Below are 20623 nucleotides of genomic sequence, written 5' to 3'. Positions count from 1 at the left end.
GCGAGTAGTGCAGTGGGCGCGGACTTCGAAGGCTCCATTTGACATTGAGCGTTTTCATTGGCTGATGGTATCGAACCAGGATGGGCTTTCACGTAGCCTGGCCAATAGGATTTGAAGAGAGGCGGGGTCTAAGTGGAGTGGTCTGCTTCAAGTATTGTCATCAGAGTTTTACTGACTGAGGAGAAAAACTTCAATAGAAAAAGGGGATTTTCCCTTAAAAATGTATAAAACATAAACATTGGTATTTTATTTTATGTCTATTATTTATTTCATATGTTGAAATACATAACTTGCATTGGAAGTTTTGTCATTTAAAATCTGGAATAGGTGTCATATTTAGATACATTTATTATTCAGGTTTCAAGGCTCTTTCCTCTTAAGCCTGCCATACAGATATACATCTCTTCAAATAAATAATGTTTTATGCAAGACAGGAGGTAGAAACACAGTTCAGTGCCTTTATAATGTTGTGTATGCATGTGCCTGTGTTTGTGTGTGTGTGTGTGTGTGTGTATATATGGGTGTACATTTTTAAAATTAGTTACATACATATGAGTGTCTTCAAAATGTGCCTTTACTGATATGGAGTCAATATCATCACTTAGTGAACACACCAAAAAGACTTTCCAAAGATAAAAACTCCAATCTGACACACATATATTGATTGAGCTGCCAGACCCAACACATGTTCAATGTCACTAGAGTGTCAGCAGCCCCAGGTGGCTTCTTTTTTCCCCTTTTGTTCATCTAACCACCCACTCACAACCTCCTGCAAGTGTAAAAGGGAACCGTGCCAATAGTGTGAAGCTTGACCTTGTAACAAAAAATGTCTATAGCCTACATTTATTGCAAGAGACTCTTCATTTCATCAGAGTCACAGTGCAATTGACACCTCTTTTTCTTACAGGACTGGGGTGTGTTAGCCAGTATCACAGATGTGCATGTGCACTTGAACCATCCTCAAACCCTATCAAAATCAAATTAGGATGCAGAGGCCTGTTCGGGGCCATCTGGCAGTAAACTATGGGAACACTTCACATCTTTGACTCTGACCTCTCCCTTCAGCTATTTATTTAACACAAACACATTTCAAATGGCTACTATCATAGGTCTTGGGTGCAAGAGGAGAAAAAAGTAATAAGCATTTTCAAAACATGCAGATAAAGACATTCTGAGGACATGTTACTTAGTTACACAGACGGTCAAGATCTAATGCATAAGGTTCCTGCTGTAGTCGGGAGGCTGTAGCAAAACATGCACATATGCAAATCAAACCATGTCCATGGGACCATCCACAGAGAATACATTGCAAAGGCTGAACATATGCCTGTGGCGTGCAGTATTGTCAGTGTTAGAAATGCTGGCTGCCTCTCCTTGAAGGCCAGTGTGGAGGTGTGAAAGTGTGAAAAGTGGGGATCTGAATTGCAAAAGAAAAAGAAAAGGTAGCAAAATTAGCAACTTAGTCGAGGGATTTTAACATAATAAGCATTTGATTTGTCCTTGAGTGCAACCTCATCTGTTTATCTTACATTGTACTCAGCTAACTATATGTTTATTGAGATGCATTTTTTTTTATCAATGGAAGACAAAATAAGGGTTTCCATGATCGCTTCACCTGAGCGATCCTGTGGATATATAGCAATGTACAAAAGGGCCAGATGCATATTGCAACCCATTATTATGTAATAGATTGAATATACATGTGAGTAAGTGTTGCTGTAGCATGAAGATTTGGTTGAGTTCTGTCTCCAGTCTTGAGGAGAAGATGTGTCCAGATGACTCCTGAGAGGGAGGAGGTGGAGGATACAGCAGAGAAGATGCCTCTGGTAGGATGCTCTCAGCCGATAATGGAAAGACCACAGCCAGGAATAAGCATCAAATGACTGTTTCACTGATGTTCTGCAGTGAATATAGTGTGAGCTCGGGGTTGATGTTCCAAGTGATAAAGAGCACCACTGAATAAGGCCATTTGCACAGTTGGCTTTAGGAAATGGGAGGACTTTTAAGATATCAATACTAGATGTTTTCCCTTGACTAAATCCTTCTTTAACCCCTTTCCCCTGCTGCAACCATCTTGTATTCCTCTTGTTTTCCTCCCCAATCCCTCCTTTGCCCCCCTCCCCTCCTCACAGTGCAGACTCTGAGTAGAGAGCTCCCGATGACCCATGCGGTGGATAAGGTGTCACCAAACGACGTAGTGATGCCGTGGAGGAGGAGCTTAAATCCCCACAGCTGCGCAGGTGGATCCCCTCTGGTGCTCGGCTGCTGTAGTGCCGGTTGTGTCGACTGTCACTATGGGAATGGTGGTGTCCACGATGATGAGGAGGATGATGGGTGTGCTGGTTGGGCTGTCCTCGTCCAGAGCTCCATGGAGTCCGCAACACCTGGAAATAATTGAATTAAGCAAACATCAGGGCAAAAGCTAGAAAGTCCATAAATAAAACTGGCTTGATCCCAGTTTGGTGTCATACTTGTTCCAGGGGTAGGTGGTTGGTGGCAGCACCCTCAGCTCCACTCCGCCTCTTAGGCCCCTGCCCTGTGTTCCCAGCATGCTCGGAGGACGGAGCAAGGTTGCGTTTGGATCGCTGCAGGAAACGAGCCACCAGAACACGAGTCACCTGAGGGAAAAGAGAAAACATCAGTGTAGAGGAAGCTGAAATAAGGCAAGAAAACAAAAACAAATACGAAAAACAATATGACAAGGGAGGGACCTTTGACCTTGTCTTTTCAAGACTTGCCTTAAGGTCTCCAAGTGAACGGTGGCAGTCTTTAGGTAAACGCAGTGGCGATGTGGGTGGAGGTTTTGCGGGGACCTCCACCCCTGTGGCTGTTGATTTCATGCTGCCTTTCCTGGGCAAAGCTACAGCAGGAGGCAAAGATGTGCGGGGCAACAGACATGCCTCAGAGGATGGACCTTAGGGGATGGAAAAAAAAAAAAAAAATGGAGAAAGCTTTTTACCCCCAGCAGACAATATTTACCATCTCCATATCTGTCATAGTTGTGGGTGTCCTGTGTATTTGGACAATGTTTGGAAACATACATGACATGCCCGATTGTTATCATGCACTGCAACAAATAATAAGAGCATTATCATATTTTTCAATTGTGCAATGAAATATTCAGCAGGATAAAATGTATTCTTATGAATCCAGGCCACTTAAAATCTTGATGTAGAGTAAGAAGCCCAATAACCACGGCTTATCTTCAGCTTTGTTTTAATAGGAAAAGTGTCGACAAACAGTCATTAATCAGAGAGCATATAAATGTTAACGAAGAACTGTTGTGGCAAATTGTTTCCACAGCAGAATCAAATTTATCAATCTGTTATCAAATCACCATTGTTCTAGATGTTTGCGGAGGAGTTTCATAAGTCACATCCACAAGGGGACAGCTTTCTACATTTCCGATGCTTAAATCCACATTAGACTCTGACTGTGTTTGATAAATGACGGCCATTAGCTGTTGAGACGTGTCTCATCAAAACAATTTGGAACAATGTGTTTTCTTTCTTTAATTCTATGGTGAATGTGGACAATATAATGCCAGATTTTAGACCAGTCAAACTCCTGTAGGCTACATAACATCTTGAAGCCATTAAGATAAAAGCTTTTACCTGTATCTATAGATGCCTTGCTGTCTCCAGAACCATAGTCAACTAGAGAAGAAAAAGGACAAGTTATGGAAACTTAGAGACTTAGGTGAAGACATGTCCTTATGTTGGTGTCTGAATCACCTGTATCAGTCGAGGAGCCGAGCCCTGGTTCACTGTGTGACCTCACCAGACGTAGCAGCCCCTCACCATCCCCTCTTACGCTCTCTCCATCCTTCTCACTCTTCCCTGCCCTTCGTCGAAGGTACAGAGGTTGGTGAGGAACAGACGCTGCGCTGCCCTGAACGCCCCCCTGCTCACTGGTAGCTGAGGAGGACGAAGTGGGAGGAGCAGAGGAGGTTGGAGCAGCTCCTTGGCGTGAGGGGGTGGAGGGGCGAATCCGAATCTCTGGGATGGAGGATCGCTGTTGAGATGTGGCTCCCCCTATTGCTTCCAGTTGGGAACAGCTACTAGCCAGCATGGCCTGACGACGCAGCACTGGAGACCTGGAGGACAACACAGGAGAACTCAGAGTATGTGCACACGAGTTATGAGCTTAATTATAATCAGTTTATATCCCAGTAACTTTTGCACGGTGATAAGGATAATGACACCGTGCACCATGGTGTCTCTGTCCTCACCTGTATGTGGTGGTGGCTGTGCTGGGAGAAGAGCAGGAGTTGGATCTCTCTCCTCTCAGGAAGCGCCTGGCTCTCGGCCCTCCCGCCAGAGGACTTTCTGGTGTTTGAGATGGAGGGCCGCGGAAGCTGAAGTACTCCCCTCCATCTCCCCCATCTCCCCCCTCACCAGCAGTCCTGTTGCCCCTCTCTCCCTGGGGCCTTAGCCCAACCTCCATCAGGCAGGAGTCCTCTGATGGGGAGGAATCATCAGGGATGTCCACAATCTCTGACATCAAGAGAGATCCACTGTCCATGGACACTAAAAATAATAATAATAATAAACTTTATTCATAGAGCACTAATCAAACACATATACAAAGTGCTTAACAGAGAAAATTAGGAAACTAGTAAAAGTAAAATTGGAATCTGTTATCATCAAGACCAGAAGCTCTGTATGTAGAGCTATGTAATCTGAAACATGTACCTCTGTGTGACAGGTAAAGTTCCTTTGTATACTCCCTTAAAGTAAACAAGTCATTCTGATCACGCTTTTTTCTTTTCTTCTTTTTCTGGATTTATGAATTCATTGTTTTTTAATAATAACATTTTTTGTGTGACTTTTTAGCCTTTTAGGAATTTAAATATGAACATTTTGTCCCATAATTGCATATTAATTGAATCAGGGCTGCGATTAACATTCATTGTCATTAGCAGCTGTTACGCTATAATGAATTGATCATTTAATCTATAGAATTTCTGAAAATGTGAAAAAAATATAGATTTTACAAAGCTGTTTCTTTAAAAAGACTTCAATTGTCAATGAAATATTGAGTTGGCAACAACTTCAAATGGTGTGTTTAAAGTGTCAAATCTAAAAGAAACATCACAAAGAAAGCTCCTCCTCCTTTTAACTATTGTAAGTGAAACTGTCAGATGTTTTCTCACCTTCTCCACTGAAGGCAGTGGAAGTTCCTCTCTCTCCCGACAGCTCAGTGCCGTGGGGATCAAACATTGTCGCCTTAACAGTCACAACAGAGAAACATCAGCATGATCACACAGAGCAGAAACACAGAGAGAGAGAGAGAGAGAGAGAGAGATAGCAGATACACAAACACATGCTCACCTGGCTGGCAGCTCTCTGTCCCATCACAGCTTCATAAGGAGGAGGGCAGTCAGTGGGGTACAGGGGAACGGGGCTCTCCATGGAGCCATTATAGGTGATGCTGGACATTAACAGAAAAATTATTTTCTTACACACTGTAATCCAGGATGCAGATGTATATAAAAACACTGACAGCGCATGTTCTATGTTTCTTACCTCTGAGCATCTGTCTCAGAGCTGCAGGTGTACTCAGGAGGGTAGTAGGGAGGTGGAGGGATGGGTGGGACAAACTCCTCAAAGTCCATGATGTTGGTCAGGAAGGCATCCTGAGGAGTGGTGCATTCTGGGTTAACTGACCGAGAGCGATGGGGAGCCAGCTAGGCAGGGAGTAGAGGAAGCACAGCATCATCCAACAAATTGGTAGTTATAGACTGTAATATTTATACAAAGTATTTTTAAACTGTTAACTCTGGTTTCTTAAGCAGTATAGCTGAGTTGCACAATACCTGTCGATGTTAAAAAAAAAAAACTAAAAAAAAAACTGCCAGTGTAGTCAATGTAAAATGTGCTGTGTCTGTACTCACCAGGTGCACAAGGTCTAGGGAGAAAATGTGAATACTGCAGGTCACGGTGGACAAAGTGCAGATGATGGTGGAGAGAATGCTGAGACCACAAGCACTGAACAAAAGGTCCTGCAGAGAAATATGCATTCAGAAAAATCCCAGCTCCACTTTAAATGAGCAATTTATTAGCAGCACAGGATACGGCGTGTCATTCAATAGTTAACTTGGGCAGTAAAATGAGTTCATGTCTAAATACACACTGTACCCACCTTAAGCTGATGACGGACCGAGTGGCAGTCAGGATTAAGGTAGAGGACCAGGTTCTCCTCCTCTGTGATGGAGCAGGTGTGAGGGGGCACGCAGCACACACACAGACCGTCCTCCACCTACACACATTGTCATACACAGAGGATTGGTGTGAAGCACACTAAAAACATATCCACTCGATACAAAAACAAAAAAAAACTATTTCTGGCATGCTCCCCGTGCATCAGGCTGTAAGTGCATTCCAGCATGAGGCAGCAGATAACACTTGCACAATGTTGTGTACCTGGCAGGTGAGCATTGATTTGACCATCTGCGCGTTCTGACAGGAGAGCATCGAGCCGGCCAGACTGAGGATCACACACACTGCAGACAGCAGCATGAACAGTGACACCTGTGGAGGAGCAGGGAGAATAGGTCTACAGCAGGGTGCTAAACCTGTGTCATACAGTCCCATACAAGTGTTGTGTTCTTCCAACCACAGATTGCAGCCTGTGATTGTATAAACAGACGGGTCTTCATCATAAGTTCATATTGGTGTTCAAGTCCCCATAAATATTGAACATTTACAACTGGGCAAACCCAATTTGCAAAGAATCAAGCTTCAGTTCTTATTGTTTCATATCACATGCATCTAAACAATCTCACCACAACCTGGTTGAAATGCAGTGAACCTGGATTGGGGCCATGAGGAACTATTTGCCAAGTTGGTAGTCCAGCCTTCCTAAATCTAAACCTTAAGAGACTTGAACGCTCCTTGTATCAGATGGAGATAGCCTACATACCACCAGTGTCAAAGGTCTCCTCCATGAGATGATCCCCACTATTCCTGATGCGACGACCTGGTAACAGACACCACATAGACAAGAAAACACACTCTAACACCTCTGGTTTCATTCTTAATGCTAAGTGTTGATGCCAGATTTACACTTACAAAGAATCCAGCCCAAAATGGACAGGACTGCCTCACGCGAGCTGAGGAGGTGAAGGCCATGCTGGTGAAAGAGAAGGCCAGGACCATGGCCCCTAGGCCCAGGTGGCAGAGCCCCAGGTACAGGAGCAGCCGTGCACCACCGGGCCCCCGGCCTGACATGCCCCTGCGGCTGTCCGACCAGCCTCGAGACCCCGAGGCGGAGGCCACGCTGCTGGAGTCGGACGGTGAAGGCATGATGGAGCTTGTGTGTGAGCGGAGGAGGCTGGGAGAGGTCTCACACTCACTCTGGGTTCATAAAACCAAGTTCAGTTGTGTGGATAGAAGCACGGGACAGCAGAAGAGGGAGGACATAAATGCTGGCTTCAGAGCTCCACTCTGTCACAATTATGCACCAAGCTCTCCACTGGCAGGTGCCATAGGTGCTGCGCAGTGCTCCATGGTGTATGCACTATAAACCAGTCAGTGAGCCCAAGAACTTTGTCAGCAGAAAGTTGAGAAATGAGCAGCGGCTACACACTCGCAGCCACCTTACTCTCCTCATTTGACGTTTTAGCTCTGATACTAATGTTGCTTCAGTCAATACAGAGTCTCTTACACCCCATGCAGTTCACAGGCCATTACAGCCTATAGAGTACAATCTATATCATTCTCCTCTGATTATATCACAGTCACACAAACTGGGCTATTAGTGTTTTGCAATCCTCACATCATTGTTATACTCATTTGCTTTTTGCTGCTCTCTCTCCTCCCCGTCTCGTGCCTTCCACCTCTCCCTCCTCTCGCCAGTGGCATTGCGGTAACTGGAGAACTGAGCAGGCCGCAAATTTTGAAGCATCCCAAAGAAGAGCCAGCTGATCAGCAGCGATGACATGAGCCGGTGGCTCCGTCCGTGGTCTGTGCATCCAGTCAGGAGGAGCAAATGCGCGCTCCCCTCACGCGACCTTATGTTCGCTCCTCATCCTGTCACCGACCAGAAAAAAAGAGAAGAAGAAAAAGAGAGATCAAAAGCCCCAAGATCACATCGGGTTCGTGCGGGAAACGGGACTAATTATTACCTCGACATGAACAGGAAATAAATATCTTCCATCGATTTCCAAACTGCACCAAAAATAGCAGCAGGGGGCTGAGGATGAATCTTTCCCCGCAGGTTTCGATCTTTGACAGCTCCACCTCGGGGGTTTTGCGGTGGTCCACACATACACACGCACCTAGACCCCCCCGCCCCCCTCCTCCTCCTCCTCTGGCCCCCGCTCCTCCTCTTTCTCCTCCTCCGCGGCCTCGTTCCTCCCTGCAGTCACGCGGGCATCCCGTTCAAGCCCGTGTGTTTGTGTCTGTGTGTAGCTCTCGTATCCCGGACGTTTACCTCGCTGCCTCCCACCAGACGTCACATGGACATAACAACACAACCAGCAGCCCACCTATGTCCGGCATAACATGTCTGAAATCCTTCCACGATGATCCGTTAATTGTTCTTTCCACTTGCCCCTCCCTCCGCTGCCCTCGCGCCTCTCCTCTGTTCCTCGGAGCAGCTCTGACACTGGATGAGGAATGTATCGTGTTTGCAAACCGAAACCAGCCCGACGTGATGACAAGGCACGCAGAACGTGCAGGCAACTTCAAGATGCGGCAGAGCGCGCGCACACCGTTGTGGTGCTGATGCTGGGAAGGAGGGGCGGTTGCCTAGCGACATACTCCAGCTCCGGCTCCGGGTGCTGCAGCAACCAGGGGGGCGGGGGTGGGGGGCGTCACCGTACTGGGAGGACAGTAGTTAGACAGAAGGTGACTGAGGGTTCAGTGTCCTAGGTGTCTGGTCTGTTGGAACCACAAAGGGAGTCCATAGTTGTATTCCTGGTGAATAGACATCATTGCCGTAGAGATTCATTTTAAACTTTAAAGAGAACGACTTATAGATTGCCAGGTTATGAAAAATCCCCCTACAGCATGACACATTTGCCTTTTTACTAAATAAAGTGTAAGGCAAGGCAAGGCAATTTTATTTGTATAGCCAGTTTTAACAAACAGTTTGTCTCAAAGGGCTTCACATGGCATCATAACAACATCCTCTGTCCTTAGACCCTCACATCGACTGAGGAAAAACTCCATGGAAAACCCTTTTAACAGGGAAAAATCGGAGAAACCTCAGGGTGAGCAACAGAGGAGGGATCCCTCACCCAGGACGGACAGACGTGACATAGATGTTGTTACAGACAAGAAAACAGTTTACAACAGAGAATGTGAGAAACATGGAAATGTTAACAAGAGCTGAAGAAGGAAGCTTCTGGTAGGCAAGGGAGACAGTCTCCTTCGGACAGTTACTACTTCTTTTCTGACAAACTGCTTGACTTGACTCCATCCATACATGGAACGAAAATACAAAATGTATGACTAGACATATAAACCACAACACACCCATGTTTACAGTTTTGCATTTTTATTCAGCAAGTGACAAAGTCTTGTGGCAGGACTAAACAGACACAGAATGTGAAAGAAACTTGGTACAGGGAAAAGTATCTCTGGGCAGATAAAACTGTCAGGACCAGATGAGCGCCTGTAATCAGAGTCATTGTGAATGATCTGAAAATTTCCTGAAGAGGAGGACTGTCAAATCTGATGTAGCTAATGTGTGGTTGTGTTTAGTAAGAGATTTACCAGGCACTTCAGATAAAAGGCAAGATCCACTAAATCAATTCCAAATGAGGGACAGATGAGCACCACTGCTTCCCAGCCTCTCACATCCTGTCCATCCACGTGCTTTATCCATCATTCTCTTAATTCTCTCTTCTCCTCTCATATTGCACTTATCTCACTTTCCATCTTCTATTCTCAATCCATTCATAAAGTCTTTTCTTCAGCTCCAACAATTAACCAACATCAACATATTTAATTCATTAAATGCAAAGAAAATGTTTTCAATTTCTTAGGGGATGTAACCATGAAATGTCCATGTTATCCACTCAGTGTGTTCAGAGTCATCTGGCACTGTAGGGATGTACTGTAGGGTCATAACAGCATTAAGTGATAATGCAGTGCACTACTGAATATCAAGGGATATTCACAAAATAAGGATAATGAAATGTGGATATAACTTGAGCCAACATTTAAAACTCAATCTCCAGATAATGACTCTCTGCAATGTATTTATGTACAACAAAAAGGACGTCCTTTGTCTCCACATATAGGACGTCTACTTCTCTATTCTCTTGTAGTATTATCCAAACCATCTGAATTTGAAAGTTAACCGACAAAAGTGAAATTGCATTACTTATTATTCAATCATTTACCATCTAATTGAGTCACTGAGGTGCCCATGGCCCTTGAATTACTGACATTTTCAGTCAAACACAACAACCAAGAACCTGCTGTGAACTGTATGCGAGTCAAAACATTTTAAAACAAACTCCTCCTCCTCCTCTGCCACTGAACTACTAAAAGCTATTTATTACTGCACATGCTCACACTAATGCCATGCCATCCATTAAGCTGAAGTGTGATTTCCTTTTTACTACAGAGCTCAGTCCAGAATAGACTTTTAAAACACAGCTGAAGTTCTTCCAAGACATTACACAGTGCTATTGCAGGGTTCATAATGTGGTGATAAGCTAGAGAAATACAGAGTGAAAACAGAAATGTACAGCTGTAATAGACATGGTGGGGACTGGTTGTTGAACTTCCATCAGGGCTCAGTTTAGGGTCTAATGTAAGACTCCACTTCACTGACTTCATGACTTTTACACACAGTAGATGCTGCAGAAAAATATGTCCCAAGTGAAATACAGGCACTGTCTCAAATGAGTAATTCATAAATATTCTATGACAAATTCTTTTGGTAGAAAGGTACAAACTCTTGTAAAGGGAATATCAATTGTTTAGTTATAAAAACACTTTTTTTTGGCACCTCTGTGTAAATGACGTTTAAGCCCACAAGATGGAGACAGAAATTGTGTTGCACTCTACCCCCAGTTGTACTGCTGTGATCTGTAGATCTGTATTTGTATGGCACTTTCTTGTGTGTGTGCTCGCCGCTTCATCTAGAGAAGAGCACACTTGGAGGATTTTTTCTCTGTGCTGCTGGTGATCTTCACCTCTCGCCCGGTGGGGCCCTGTCAAATTAGGAAAAAAAGACAAAGAAAAAGAAATTACATACACATGCATCAGCGAAAATCATGGCTACATCACTAATCCCATGCTCATGGAGGAACACAAGCATCATTTAGGTGTTGTTTTGTGTAACAATTCAGCTCTGACTCACTGGTTTCTTGTTGGATTTCTGTAGTATGTCACGTGCCAAAGCCAGAAAAGACTAAAGAAACCAAAATGAGAAAGAAAAATTAAAATCAAGGTTTAGTAGCTTTGTGTTCTACTGTAACAAAACCAATGCATATGTTAATGTTCAATGATTGACAAGATAGTGTTTCTGTGATCAATGTTTATTTTCCAACTCACCTCCTCAACGTTAATGCTGGACTTTGCACTCGTCTCAAAGAACCTGATGCCGTGATCCTTCGCCAGCTGTCAACAACAGACACAAAGCTGGTTATAGTAGGGCGTGGTGTCAGTAATAATCACATCCCACGTCTTATCTAAAGGCAGTTCAAAGCTTGCACATTAAATATATTTCATACTCTGTCCCTTCCTTCAGTAAGGGGACTCCTCTATTTAATAATCTATTTTTTTCATTTAAACTGTTTCTCACTGTTAAATGTTTGACTTGTTTTACTCGATGATCCAGCAGCTCAACAACAGCAATTTCTCTACAGTTATGCTTCAAAATTACACTTACATCTTACAACACATTGGCTGTAATTATATCCCTGTGAAGGTCATCTCACCTTCTCTCCTGTCTCCTTGGAAACTTTCCGCTTTGCCTCGATGTCGCACTTATTACCTAGCAACATCCGACTGACCCCAGCTGATGCATTCTGGGAAAGAGGGGATGCAATCAATTGATTATGGGCAAGTTGAGTTGGGGTGCACTTAGCAGACACTGATCAAAAGAATAAAGGGATTGGAGATCAGAAGTTTAGACATGAAAGTCTGACGTGAGCAAAGACTATGATCTGCACTTGAACGACAATAACGGCAGCTGTTTGCAGCGGAGGAGAAGTTTCTGTGGTCATTGAATAAGTATTAAATAAGATGAAACAAAAGTAAATGTAGGGTATTGTGGGCTCTGACTGTCTGTATTTACAGTAATCAAAAGTTGTTGATTTTCATATCACGAATGTGGCCGTGTATTTGTGTCAATTTTATGAGACTGTGTGAGGGTGTGCATTCTTTATATGCACGCTTTCATATTTTCCTTACATTATGATAGAGTGTCTGACAAATTATATAAGGAATGAGGTACTACACTGTCACAAAACATGATACATTAAAAACCTTTGCAGTAACAGTTTTATAATTTTCTGGCAGAAAAGTTGGAGTCAGCTAACTCTTAATCCCTTGTATTTTTAACAATGTTTTGGTCCTCAGACAATTATCATGTAAAAAATAATGTTGCATGTTTTTAGTTGTTATGGTCCTAAACCTTCAGTCGAAACAGGTTTAAGGGATACAATTGCACAAGACCTTTGCTTTGCTGTTGCAGAGAGTAACGGCTCACAGTCATGACTAATGTAGTTCCCACTGACTATGCACTATTTTTTTTAAGTGTTTCCTGCTTGTCTTTGTCATGGATAAGTGGAAACAGTCTCACCTCTTTGATGCTCTTCATCCAGTTCTGAATGTTTTCGAAGGACTTCTCGTCTGTGATGTCGTACACCAGGATGATGCCCTGACACACAGAGACGACAGAGGGGGAGAGTGGAGAGTCAGTCAAAGGTACAGAGCCAACACAAAGGGCCAGTGATGTCAGCCTGATTATCCAGTCTGCTTGTTCTGCAAGCGTCCTGTGCTCACCATGGCCCCTCTGTAGTAGGCTGTTGTAATGGTCTTGAACCTCTCCTGCCCAGCTGTGTCCCTGCACAAAGCAACACACATTGAAAGTAAAAAAAAAGAAATAAAAAGTGCACTGATTGCATGTGTACTTAAAAATACAACAGACAGTTTTGAGGGCCATACTGTAGCAAAAAATAGCAGAGTGGTGCATTTAATGTGCATTTTACACTGAATTTAAACGCTGCTGTAACAACACCCTCACATGACACGAAGTGGCACTCTGTGGCAGCCATGTGTGATGGATAGTTGGACAATAAACCCTGTCATAAAGTCCTGATTTGGCGAACAAGAGGGAGGTTCCTCTTTCCTCTCAGAGGATAGAGAAGCAGAGCAGAGAACAGAGGAACTCTGCTTGATCTTCACCAAAACAAAATCACAAAACAACTCCAGAAAGTAACCAACTGCCACCTCTTACCAGACTTGTAGTTTCACTTTCTTTCCATCCACTTCGATGGTTTTTACTTTAAAGTCGATGCCTGAGAGATAATGAGAGGACAGGAAGGAGTGTAAAGTAGGAGGAGGGGGCAGAGAATGAGTTAAATACCTCAGATATGAACTAAAAACACACCCACCCAGGCACACACACACACACACACACACATTGCAGAATATAGGTCACCCTCACTTGGGTGGAGACTGATTCATGGTCATTTCCACTGTGATTTTGACCCCTCAGCGCAGTCCCCGTCCACAGACAGATGTGAGGGAAAGATGTACAGGCCTGAAGGACACACCGTGTCTGTGAGTTTCCTGCTGCTGCATGGACAGGCTGACAGACAGAAAGACAGCAATGGGATAGGGGAGGGGGCTACCCTGAGCATGTTAGAAAGCCAATCATTCTCCTGGGAACGTTGAGATGGTAAAAGAGATAGGAATGAGGGTGGGTGGACCTTCTGAGAGCCAAGTGAGAGGAATGAGATCTGAGAGAGAGATCAGGGAGAGAGGGTCAAGGAAGAGACAGCACACACATTCAGCAAGGAGGAGGAAAAAAGATAAAGGACAGAATGAAAATAAGAACAAATAAGAGAGCACAGACTAGTTGAGACATGAAAGCACGTCTGGTCTGACAAACCAGTTTGAGCAGTGCCTGGGCATCATATAGAGGAATAGTGAAATGTCAGCAAACAATGGTCCTGCTCTCATGCCAGTTTGCACACAGCTGGTGCAGAAATGTGGTGTAGGTTATAAGGAAAACATTAGACTGAAACAAACATACCGATGGTTGAAATGTACGTGGAGTTGAAATTGTCCTCAGCAAAACGAATGATCAGACATGTTTTTCCCACTCCGCTGTCCCCGATGAGCAACAATTTGAAAAGGAAATCATACTTTTTCGCCATGGTTGGAGTTGTTCGTCAAATTTAAAGCAGAACTCAAAGGGGATAAGTTGGATAAGTTGGAGTTGTCCCTTTATAAAAGATCCTTTTCATCCACTTGAGGCTTCAAATGTCGATTTCCTTTCTTGTGGTTTAAAACAAACAAGTTTTTTTTGTTTTTTAACAATGTTGCGCCATGTAGCCTAACGAGTGGATCAACTTTTCCTTTTTTCCTCGCAGACTTGTCACCGGTAAATTCCGATCCCCCTCAGTGCTTCTGGATAGACAGCGCTGGATAAAGAAATACACTCCATCCAAAGTTCAACTATCTACTGCAGATCGGCCTTCATCGCGGAAAATCTATCCGAGATGCATTTTACAGTCCTTCGCAAAGTCAGAATCACTCCATTTACAAACATACCGGGGTGGCTACGTGTTTTTTTCAGCCTCCAAAAAAAAAAAAAAAAAAAAAACTTGCTGTCGTCCCGGATCCCAGATCCGCTGAAAGGCTACGTAGTGTGGGAGTGCTTCATGGGAGTTAAGGGCTCTGACCTGCAGGCAGCCAGCGTGCTCACTAGATGGCGCTGTTGGATGTGAAATTTTATGGGCTCTTCTTAAAAAGTTGATGATAAACTACAGGTTAAATCTGCTGACCTTATCACTTCAGCCAGTGCTCTGAAAACAACCCCATGCTCACAGCCTATAGGCCTATATAAAATAATAATCAAAATAATCAAAAGCTAGCCTACTAAAGCACAATAAATACTAACAAAACAATCATTATTGTTGGAAATGTAATAGAAATTTGTTTTCCTTCTCTTCTTTCCCCTCGCTTCTGAACATAAAATGCATCATGAAGCAGACTGAGTTTTCCTTTGGCTTCATACTAATAGTAGAAGATGAATGTGCCATAGCCTATAGGCCCCTGCTCTGGAGGCCTACATTTTCTGTAAATAATTTGGGTTTCATAATTTCATTAATTCCAGTTTGTGTATAATTTGCACCACTGAAGTGTTATAGCCTACAGCTATAACTATACAGTAGCCTATATAACTATAACTTTAATACAGCCTTTGATTCAAGTTTTAAGACTTGCAGTAAAACAAAAACTAAGTTAGTTTTTTTTTATGGGTATTTGAGCATGTTTGCGTCCAGTCCAACGCTGTTATGTAATTATATAACATTGTTTATAATAACAGTGAAACATGTTTTGACATGTCAACCTTCAACTATACCTACAGTAAAGATAAAGCTCAGGCAGAGATAGTCCAAAGTTTAAATGATTAGTTAATTGATCAATATAGATGGTTGACAGCAGCACTGACAGGTATTTCAATTACAATTTATGAGAGCACAAACTCTCTGATGTTTCCTGACATTTGTTCAATTACAGCCTATTAGAAAAAATAATGTCAATTAAGCCTGTGATGGGCTAATGAAAATAATTCTTGGTTGGAGCCTTAAAATAGCTTCCTGCATGAAGGGATATTAAAACTGCGCTTGGGGGTTTATTTGTGAGTGTGTAAAACTGTAAAACTCGCTGTTGTAGTTTTTTCTCTCCTCCGGATCTTTGTGCCACAGTTTCCGGTACGTGGAAGAAGAAGTAGTCCTATTTCCGGCGAACGTCCTCACGCGCAGACATGCCTGTAAGTAACGCCACAGTTTCTTTTTGTCGTTATCAACCATTAAAAAGTATTTAGACGGATATAATTTAATATCGTATTAATAAATGACTAGTTTCTGTGCGGGTCCACGTGTCGATGTCGCTGTAACGTAAAGATCTGAAAACAGACGCAATAATGGCGAAACACGTGGACAACAAAGCAGCACGCGCCACTGCGTGTCAGCACACTGCCAACATCCCTAAATCTGATTTTGCTTAGTGATTTAACTCCGGCATCGGGATCATTATAAGTTAAATTGATTTTGTGGTTTGATTTGACAATAACACGGTTGTTAGCGTGAGAAATGTGTGCGATGGTTGGATCTGGTTTGGAGCTGCGCGTTTCCTTTTCCTTCACTTTCTGTTTTCTGTTTTACCTCGTGATCGCATTTTTTTTTTAACTTAAGATATCTCGACCTTTGGCGTCCTGTTAGGGTTATAAAGTTTATAACTGTGACTTACTGGATAAACTTTAAATGTTAGTGCTGATTTTTGTTCTTATGGTTTGTGTTTGTGGTGTTTTTTCAGCTCGCTAAGGATTTGTTGCACCCAACCCCCGAGGAGGAGAAGAGGAGACATAAGAAAAAACGCCTCGTGCAGAGTCCTAATTCATATTTCATGGATGTAAAATGTCCAGGTCAGTTTGTTTTTGTGGCTGCCTCCGCCCAGACCCGTAGACTGGCATCATAAAGTAGGCCGCACCACGAGATAAACAGGTGTTCAATAACCCAGGACATTCACTCCAATGCTCTGCTTGTTTACAGTTTGGTGTTATAGTGGTACTCCACTAAAAACTCCTTTGTAAACGTTTACACTTATTTATACTGTTCTTCTATACCACCCCATTGGAGTAATGGAAAACTAAACACAAAAGCAACTGTTTCAGGGCCTCAGCCAGTAGTTATTATGATTAATTGGTCTGGTGGTTGTATTTTTTGATAGTTTGACCTCTCAAGTGTCAGAAAATAGTGATTTGTTCATATCCCAACTTCTTTAAATGTCTGACAGATCACACTGGAGACATTCAGTTTGAGTAACGGAAAAATGGACAATCTTTACTTTTGTGAATATGAAAGCAGCGTTTCACTTGCACTACTAATGAGTAATGTAGATGGTCTCTAATTTATCTCGGTTGAATAATAGGATGATCATAGCAGGGAAAGGATTTCTAAACAGTTATTTTTCATATCTGTGTACAAACTTACACAGCATATATTTTACCCCAAAATGCAAGACCTGTGTGGTGTTGTGTAATTTAACTATGTTTTCAATATTTTATCTAAAGTAAAATATAGATAGTGACAACTTGGACACATTTGTGTTATGACTATTTGAAGTCAGACACATTCAGTTCCCTAAATTGATGCCGATGCCATCAGCTTGCAGTTGTTTTCAAAATAAGTAGTAATAACTTACAAAAAAGCTGCTTCTCTGTTCATTTGATATATCACTCAACTGATAAAAACAAAAGCAGAATATTGCTCTGCAGGAATACTTGTATTACACGCAAGAAATAAAGTACTTACAATCTAATGGTTATTCAATATTTCCAACTGTTAAAAACTTGCCTTTATGTGTTGCCCTTTCATTGTTTCCCAGTGATCGGGGTGTCAAATAAGGCATACAGTGACACTTGTGGTTGTCTGTGAAATGAGCCTCAAGTGACTCCTTTACACAAACAGCTGCAAGGACACGGCAGTGATCAAGAGTACATTTGATCATGTAAATGTTGTAAAGTGTAACATGCACTCTGATGTTGTTGTTTTTTTGTGTAGCCATTCAATGGCATCATTATTTGTGTGTTTCTGTGCTGTTTGTAGGCTGTTACAAGATCACCACAGTGTTCAGTCACGCTCAGACTGTAGTGCTGTGTGTCGGCTGCTCCACAGTCCTCTGCCAGCCGACAGGAGGGAAGGCTCGTCTCACAGAAGGTACGGGAAAACATGTTCATTTTTCATCTTAAATGAGTTGCAATGCACATCTATATATACACAGACTAAATATGCATACAGATGCCCTAAATGCATCACTTACACCATGGAGATACTGTATCTATGATTTATTTTTGTGGGCACGTGTTACACATGCTCGAATAATTGATAACTCAGCGATTGTGAGCATGGGGCGCATGTGACACTGTATGACAGAAGTTGATCACATGCTGTAGTACAGTGGAGTTCTGCACAGACCTAATCATGTCTGTACGACCCAGACTCCCTGCATGCAACATCTGAGGCCAGATTTGAGACCTGAACCTTACCTCAAATCATATATCAGCTTTGTTTCATCCATTATTGTTACGTCACCACCAGGCTAATGAAGCATGAGCACCAGTAACATAACTTAGATTAACAGGTGGATACGTCAGACCTAAAAGTTCTCAGGTCTTCTGAACATTTTGAGCTACAAATCTTTTAAGACTTAAAATTACAAAAGTATATAATTGAGTGTAAAGTGGCCCTTAATCAAAATGTTATTGCAAATCCTTAATCACTGTATAAATCTGTTGCATACAGCGCACATTCTTAAAAGGTGTTAACATCAAACATGCAGGAAACCTGGAGATCTACAAGCCTGAATAAGGTCTAGCAGTGGGTTTCTGGGTGCAGCAGGTGCTGTTTAGGCCATTAGCACTGTAGGAGGTAGAAAAACCGAAAATTATTGAATATAACATTTAAAAATAATCGCAGATGAACTTCAATCAAGCTCAAAACAAACAGCAGATTTTCCCAAAACCCAACATTTTGTCTGGGCTTGTTGGTAAAACTTCACTGTAGAACATCTCTTACACACACCTGCACATTTGCCTTTGTGTTGCCCTCTCATTGCATCGTTCATGAACAGGGTGTCTACTAAGGCATACAGTGACTCTTGTGGTTGTGACAGAAATTCATCATCACTGATCCATTTCTTCACAGTCGGCTGCAAGCACAAACTCTCACATACATGTTTTTTTATTCGTAAAGATGTTTCTTCAGACTTCTGGGAACGAGTCGTGAGACAACACGTCTCCTCTGATTGAGGACGATGAGAATTGCTTCACCACTCAAAGTACAGTGGAGAAATGTTCACACACTGTGTACGGTGTGTCTGTGAATTAGTTGAGCTTTAAGGTCAAGGTTTCTCACTGACGCTCTCATTGTCCCACCCACACTATCCTCTGCTCCGCTGCCGTGGTAACCAGGGGCTTCTCAAAGCGCTCAGCTCTGAGTTACTATGGGTGCAGCTGTAACCCTTGGCACTAAAACCACTTTGGCGGTGATTCAGTCTTTGAAAGGGCAGATAGCAACATGAATTTCAGTGATTTCTGATGTTACGTACTTGTCAGTTCATACACCCTCACTGCTGCATTGACTGGCTCTGCTGCTCTTCATTCTACATTAAAAAAACACTCAGCCATTTTATCATATGATGCACAATTTGTTTATATTCACTTTTCACCCTTTTCCAGACATTTTCCAGGCTTTAATTTATTCCGCTAGCAAATGTATTCAATAATAAAAACAATTTAGTCACATCTCTAATTGCTTTGGGTTTCACTCAAAGGTTATGTCTTATCTTTATTCTGTCCTCATTTGCACAAACAGGATGGACAAAATATTAGTCAGAGCCAGAACAGCCAGCAGCACCACCATCTTGTTTTTTTTTTTGTGAGTTTTATAATTAATCAGTCTCTCTGCGTCTTTTCCCCAGGCTGCTCATTCAGGAGGAAACAGCACTAGGTTGACCAGACATGGCTGGACACTGTCGAGGACAAAGAGAACTTGCAACTTGCTGGACATCAAGTAACACTGTCGCGGAGTGGATGCGGCATACAGGGAATGGAGAGTGGGAATGCAAATACTAGAAGGAATCTATCTAAAGAAAAGCTTTACCTTGTTAAAATCCCACTACGACATAAATTCTCTTAATAAACATAGGTCGTTTTTTCTCCTGGTAACATAATCTTGTATGTTTGTCATCCACTGTTTTGGTTTTAATCTCTTAAGGGTTCTTTGATGTAATTTGTCTGGTAAAGATCAGGGTGTCTGAGGACACGCTTGTGGCCTCAGTGGGGTTTTGTAGCAAGTGTTTTGCGTCTCTTTGCATTTCACCCTTCAATGATTAAGCACAAACATTAAAAGAGATGCGAGGGTTTAAGAAGGGCCGTGCAGATGGTGTCTACTAGTCGCTCAGCACTTTTTAAAAAAAAAAAAACACTTGACCATTTCCAGGAAAGGAGACATGAGCTGAGATTGCAACTGCCCCCTGATGAATACTGATGTAAGAGCTGGTGATAAATCCAAATCATTAACACAGAGTTGATGCTACAGTGAAGTCAACATTTTATTTAAAAAAAAAAAAAAGGTAAATGATGATTTTTCTCAGTGCCTGCTCCAAAGCCAGCTCCCCCCTCCCCTCCACAACTACCACCACCACTGCCAGGGTTGATTCAGGGGAAAGTCATCTCCGGCTCTTCCTGTGTTTCCTGCTGCTTGTAAAGCAAACACAGCACACAGTGATGCGACGCTAAATGACTGCGGTGAACGTCGTGGATGTGAATTAACACACGCTCAGAAGCTTCCTGTGAAAATGATAATGTGGAATGAATTTTTGCGAAGCTGTGAAAAACGGGAAAAAAAATCAAATAAAAA

The 20623-nt window shown here is 42.6% G+C and overlaps 3 protein-coding genes and 1 non-coding gene across 4 annotated transcripts; 2 read left to right on the top strand and 2 right to left on the bottom strand.

Annotated features, from left to right (window-relative positions):
- Nucleotides 1-250: 250 nt before the first annotated feature.
- entrep3 (endosomal transmembrane epsin interactor 3) lies at nucleotides 251-8645 on the bottom strand. The gene is made up of 14 exons (XM_085801317.1): nucleotides 7074-8645; nucleotides 6925-6981; nucleotides 6426-6533; nucleotides 6145-6261; nucleotides 5897-6004; nucleotides 5529-5689; nucleotides 5334-5433; nucleotides 5156-5228; nucleotides 4232-4529; nucleotides 3735-4096; nucleotides 3615-3656; nucleotides 2739-2914; nucleotides 2472-2618; nucleotides 251-2384 (listed from the first exon to the last, which is right to left on the bottom strand). The coding sequence occupies exons 1-14, from the start codon at nucleotides 7305-7307 to the stop codon at nucleotides 2127-2129; spliced, it is 2241 nt and encodes a 746-aa protein (XP_085657443.1). The 5' UTR covers nucleotides 7308-8645; the 3' UTR covers nucleotides 251-2126.
- Nucleotides 8646-11077: 2432 nt separating this feature from the next.
- On the bottom strand, nucleotides 11078-14777 carry rab13 (RAB13, member RAS oncogene family). Its single transcript, XM_085801316.1, has 8 exons — nucleotides 14227-14777; nucleotides 13426-13486; nucleotides 12972-13032; nucleotides 12769-12846; nucleotides 11903-11992; nucleotides 11517-11582; nucleotides 11323-11373; nucleotides 11078-11173 (listed from the first exon to the last, which is right to left on the bottom strand). Exons 1-8 carry the CDS (start codon nucleotides 14348-14350, stop codon nucleotides 11102-11104), a joined length of 603 nt encoding a protein of 200 aa, XP_085657442.1. The 5' UTR covers nucleotides 14351-14777; the 3' UTR covers nucleotides 11078-11101.
- Nucleotides 14778-15931: 1154 nt separating this feature from the next.
- rps27.2 (ribosomal protein S27, isoform 2) lies at nucleotides 15932-20623 on the top strand. The gene is made up of 4 exons (XM_085801314.1): nucleotides 15932-15972; nucleotides 16518-16626; nucleotides 17810-17920; nucleotides 19683-20623. The coding sequence occupies exons 1-4, from the start codon at nucleotides 15967-15969 to the stop codon at nucleotides 19709-19711; spliced, it is 255 nt and encodes an 84-aa protein (XP_085657440.1). The 5' UTR covers nucleotides 15932-15966; the 3' UTR covers nucleotides 19712-20623.
- LOC146971805 (small nucleolar RNA SNORA13) lies at nucleotides 17555-17685 on the top strand. Its single transcript, XR_015037973.1, has one exon. It is a non-coding gene; the product is annotated as a small nucleolar RNA SNORA13 (small nucleolar RNA).

The sequence above is a fragment of the Trachurus japonicus genome, chromosome 16, assembly GCF_045865225.1.
Source record: "Trachurus japonicus isolate A0001 chromosome 16, Traja_1.0".
In the NCBI taxonomy this organism is placed as follows: domain Eukaryota; kingdom Metazoa; phylum Chordata; class Actinopteri; order Carangiformes; family Carangidae; genus Trachurus; species Trachurus japonicus.
Note: the sequence above shows the minus strand (reverse complement) of the source record. Positions and strands in the feature narration are given on the sequence as shown.